The sequence below is a fragment of the Salvelinus sp. IW2-2015 genome, unplaced genomic scaffold (genome assembly GCF_002910315.2).
Source record: "Salvelinus sp. IW2-2015 unplaced genomic scaffold, ASM291031v2 Un_scaffold1216, whole genome shotgun sequence".
Lineage (NCBI taxonomy): Eukaryota > Metazoa > Chordata > Actinopteri > Salmoniformes > Salmonidae > Salvelinus > Salvelinus sp. IW2-2015.
The window spans coordinates 199,231-204,127 of record NW_019942783.1 but is presented as its reverse complement, the minus strand read 5'-3'; the positions used below and the strand labels follow the sequence as shown (position 1 = coordinate 204,127).

At 41.6% G+C, this 4,897-nt stretch overlaps 1 protein-coding gene across 1 annotated transcript in view; it reads right to left on the bottom strand.

Moving 5' to 3' along the window:
• Positions 1-4,813, bottom strand: part of LOC112070092 (proteasome activator complex subunit 3-like) — a 12,360-nt gene extending 7,547 nt beyond the window's left edge. Inside the window, exons 1-4 of the mRNA XM_024137503.2 lie at positions 4,521-4,813; positions 3,946-3,978; positions 3,673-3,736; positions 1,273-1,376 (exon numbers count right to left, since the gene is read on the bottom strand). Coding sequence (XP_023993271.2) covers positions 1,273-1,376; positions 3,673-3,736; positions 3,946-3,978; positions 4,521-4,565 — 246 coding nt within the window. The 5' untranslated portion in view covers positions 4,566-4,813. The remainder of the gene's footprint in view (positions 1-1,272; positions 1,377-3,672; positions 3,737-3,945; positions 3,979-4,520) is intronic.
• Positions 4,814-4,897: the final 84 nt, after the last annotated feature.

Genomic DNA, 4,897 nt, shown 5'->3' with positions numbered 1-4,897 from the left:
GTCTCCCCATTTGAAGAGGGGGATGACTGTGGCAGCTTTCCAATCTTTGGGGATCTCAGACGACACGAAAGAGCTCGAACAGGCTAGTAATAGGGGTTGCAACAATTGCGGCGGATAATTTTAGAAAGAGAGGGTCCAGATTGTCTAGCCCGGCTGGTTTGTAGTGGTCCAGAGTTTGCAGCTTTCAGAACATCAGCTATCTSGATTTGGGTGAAGGAGATATGTGGGAGGCTTGGGCAAGTTGCTGTGGGGGGGGTGCAAGGCTATTGACCGGGGTAGGGGTAGCCAGGTGGAAAGCATGGCCAGCCGTAGAAAAATGCTTATTGAAACTCTCAATTATCGTAGATTTAAAAATCGGTGGTGACAGTGTTTCCTAGCCTCAGTGCAGTGGGCAGCTGGGAGTAGGTGCTCTTATTCTCCATGGACTTTACAGTGTCCCAGAACCTTTTGGAGTTTGTGCTACAGGATGCACATTTTTGTTTGAAAAAGGTAGCCTTTGCTTTCCTAACTGCATGTGTATATTGGTTCCTAACTTCCCTAATAGAAAGTTGCATATCGCAGGGGTTATTCGATGCTAATTCAGTACGCCACARGATGTTTTTGTGCTGGTCAAGGGCAGTCAGGTCTGGAGTAAACCAAGGGCTATATCTGTTCCTGGTTCTAAATTATTTGAACGGGGCATGCTTATTTAAGATGGTCAGGAAAGCACTTTTAAAGAATAACCAGGCATCCTCTACTGGCGGAATGAAGTCAATATCCTTCCAGGATACCCGGGCCAGGTCGATTAGAAAGGCCTGCACGCTGAAGTGTTTTAGGGTGAGGGGTGGTTGTTTGACCGCAGACCCATTACGGACACAGGCAATGAGGCAGTGATCGCTGAGATCCTGGTTGAAGAGAGCAGAGGTGTATTTAGAGGGAAGGTTGGTCAGGATGATATCTATGAGGGTGCCCGTGTCTTCAATCAAGATCCGATTTGCTAAATCAGGTGTGTTACCTGTAACCATGGGGGCAGCAGCTAGCCTAGTGGTTAGACCGTTGGGCCAGTAACCGAAAGGTTGCTAGATCAAATCCCCGAGCTGACAAGGTAAAAATGTCGTTCTGCCCCTGAACAAGGCAGTTTAACCCACTGTTCCTAGGCAGTCMTTGTAAATATGAATTTGAACTGACTTGCCTCGTTAAATAAAAAAATGTAATTGACAAAATCTTGTTTGGTACTGAATGTATACACTTTCATGATACTGATTTGATGCAAATGAGAATCCATGAACTTACCACATCTACTCCATCATGGCTATTGTTGAGAATGATTGGGTCTGGTACTTTGACGTTTATCTCTGAGTGGATCTCTTTCAGGTCTGCGACATTCAAAATGGGTTTCCTGGAAAGGATGAAGAAATCAAGTCAAAATGTATTTCGTCAACATGCTTCGTAAACAACAGGTGTAGACTAACAGTTAAATGCTTACGGGACGTTCCCAAAAATGCAGAGGGAATTTGAAAAATAATAACGCAATGGGTAACGATAACTTGGATATACCGACTCGATGTGCAGGGGTACGAGGTAGATATGTACAGTTGAAGTCGGAAGTTAACATACACTTAGGTTGGAGTCATTAAAACTCGTTCACACCACTCCACAAATTTCTTGTTAACAAAACTATAGTTTTGGCAAGTCATTTAGGACATCTACTTTGTGAATGACAAGTAATTTTTTCCAACAATTGTTTACAGACAGATTATTTCACTTCTAACTCACTGCATCACAATTCCAGTGGGTCCAGAAGTTTACATACACTAAGTTGACTGTGCATTTAAACAGCTTGGAAAATTCCAGAAAATGATGTCATGGCTTTAGAAGCTTCTGATAGGCTAATAGGCTAATTGACATAATTTGAGTCAATTGGAGGTGTACCTGTGGATGTATTTCAAGGCATACCATCAAACTCAGTGCCTATCTGCTTGACATCATGGAAAAATCAATAGAAATCATCAAATGAATGTGTAGACTTCCACAAGTCTGGTTCGGTCATGAGGAATGGGCCAAAATTCATCCAACTTATTGTGGGACGTTTGTGGAAGGCTATCTGAAACGTTTGACCCAAGTTAAACAATTTAAAGGCAATGCTACCAAATACACACAATTAGTATGTAAACTTTTGACTCACTGTGAATGTGAATCAATCATTCTCTCTACTATTATTCRGACATTCCACATTCTTAAAATAAAGTGGTGATCCTAACTGACCGAAGACAGGGAATTTTTACTGGATTAAATGTCAGGAATTGTGAAAAACTGAGTTTAAATGCATTTGGCTAAGGTGTATGTAAACTTCCGACTTCAACTGTACATATACGTAGGGGTAAAGTGACTAGGCAACAGGATAGATAAAACAGTAGCAGCAGTATATGTGATGAGTCAAAAGAAAGTGCAAAAGGTTCAATGCATCCATTTGGTTAACTATWTAACAATCTTATGGCTTGGCGGTAGAATCTGTTCAGGGTCCTGTTGGTTCCAGACTTGGTGCATCGGTATCGTTTGCCGTGCGGTAGCTGAGAGAACAGTCTATGACTTGGGTGGCTGGAGTACCTGACAATTTTTAGGGCCTTCCTCTGACACCGCCTGGTATTGAGGCCCTGGAAGGTAGTGCATACGACCCAGTGCTTGCGGTCGGATGCCAAGCCGTTGCCATACTAAGCAGTGAGGCAGCCAGCCAAGATGCTCTCAATAGTGCAGCTGTAGAACTTTGAGTATCCGAGGGCCCATGCCAAATATTTTCAGCCTCCTAAATGGGAAAGAGGCAGTGTCGTGCCTTCCTCACAACTGTGTTGGTGTGTGTAACTGATGTGAAATGGCTAGCTAGTTAGCGGGGTGCGCGCTAATAGCGGTTCAATCGGCGACGTCACTCGCTCTGARACCTTGAAGTAGTTGTTCCCCTTGCACTGCAAGGGCCGCGGATTTTGTGGAGCGATGCGTAACGATGCTTCGAGGGTGGCTGTTGTCTATGTGTGCAGAGGGTCCCTGATTCGAGCCCAGGTAGGGGCGTAGAAAGGGACRGAAGCTAAACTGTTACATGTGGACTAGAGCTGGGTGATATGGACAAAAATCCATAGCGCAATAAATTGCCTGAATTGATGCAATAACAATAAGTTATAACATTAATGTGCACTACAGTTTTTTTTATTTTTTATTATGTACTACTGGTTTGATGGTTGTWGCCATCAACTGTTCCATTAAGAATCAGCAAGTGTATTTAACTTCAAATTTCACTAGTATAGGCTACTTATCGTAATGATTGATATCGGCAAAATTCTTGTGATTGGTGTTGATCATTTTCGCTTTATCGTCCCAGCTCTAGTGTGGACTATGTTAATTAGTGATACGGACACAGGAACTTCAGGCTCTCAACCCACTTCACTACAGCCACGTCGATGGCGGCGTGCTCAGCCCTCCTTTCATGTAGTCCATGATCAGCTCCTTCGCCTTGCTGATGAGGGAGAGGTTGTTGCCCTGGCAGTGCAACATGGGTGGTGCCAGGACAACAAGGGCAACGCATCACAGCTGAGAACACATGTCAGCTGTGACACAGTATTTAAAGGGCTCTGGATTAACCTATGTTCAATTTTGACAATGAAATGTACAACAATAGAATCTCTGTTATTAGAATATGAATTACCTTCAGAAAGCTGTCAAGTTCCAGCAACTTTTKGGGGAAAAAGTCTGCGACCAGGTTTTCAGCCTAGTAAAAGAACAAATKTATTATTATTATTATTTWTTTTTTTAATCAATGATCACTTGTGCACCAGCATCAGTAAATACATGACGACTCCAAACAGTTGTGTGGTTTTTGATTGATAGTTATTTGTGGTTGGTAAAATTTGTGAAATAGAAGACTAGGACCATCAAAAGTCTAAAATAGGAACATGTTGACATAATATTGATACCTACCTCACCCGTGATCCGCTCTCTGAAGGCGTCAACCTATGAGAAAATAATAATAATCATTTTCGAACACATCTTATGACATGTGAGTGAAAGTAAAACCATGTTGAATGACCGTCCAATAACACCACGTGCCATTTGATGGAAGCAGCTGTTCTTACAACCAGTTTTTTCCCCCGTCGTGTCTTTATCTGTAGCTAGTAGGCGACCTATCTAGTTAAATTTGTACATATGCTAATGTTATCGCTCTCCCCGAGAACTGTTAGTGTTAAAACAGATTAAATGGGAAATATTTAGTTACTAACGTAACGTTACTAGCTAGCGTGCTTAAATGTGTGATGCGGGATACCGTAGACAAACAAACAAATCAGTACTGTCCAGTCTCAACAGGATAGATAAACAACACCACTTGACTGAGCTCAGATTTTCTAATTGAACATTCATAGATGATGTTGTGCTGTGCTAATAACGTAGMTAGCTACTATAAGCAATGAGCAMAATGTAGCTAACCTCCCTAGCTAGGCCTGGCAAACATTCTCAATTACTCAACTTCTGCGTCAAAGAAATTGTGAAAACATTACCTTTGTTTTGAGGTCATTGTCTACCTTAATGCCTTTTGAAGACATAATTTGAAATAAATCAAATTAACTGATATAAACAAAAAAAAAACGGTTTTAAGTGGCTCGTTGTCGCTTTGCCGCACACTGCTTCGAAATCAAGTTATGACGTAGAACAAGATGCGACTCCTAAAACAACCACGTGGACCAAAAAAAACGCATCACTAGCTATGTTTCTCGTGGATTATTTTAAAATGTAAGATTATATACTAATAAACAAAAGTTACGTCCATGTATTACATTAACTGTGTGTCAGTGTTTATTTTTTGCGCAGCATTGATTCAAATATGTGTTTCTGTCACGTGATCATATGGGTGTGTTTACATAGCTGATGATGTAAA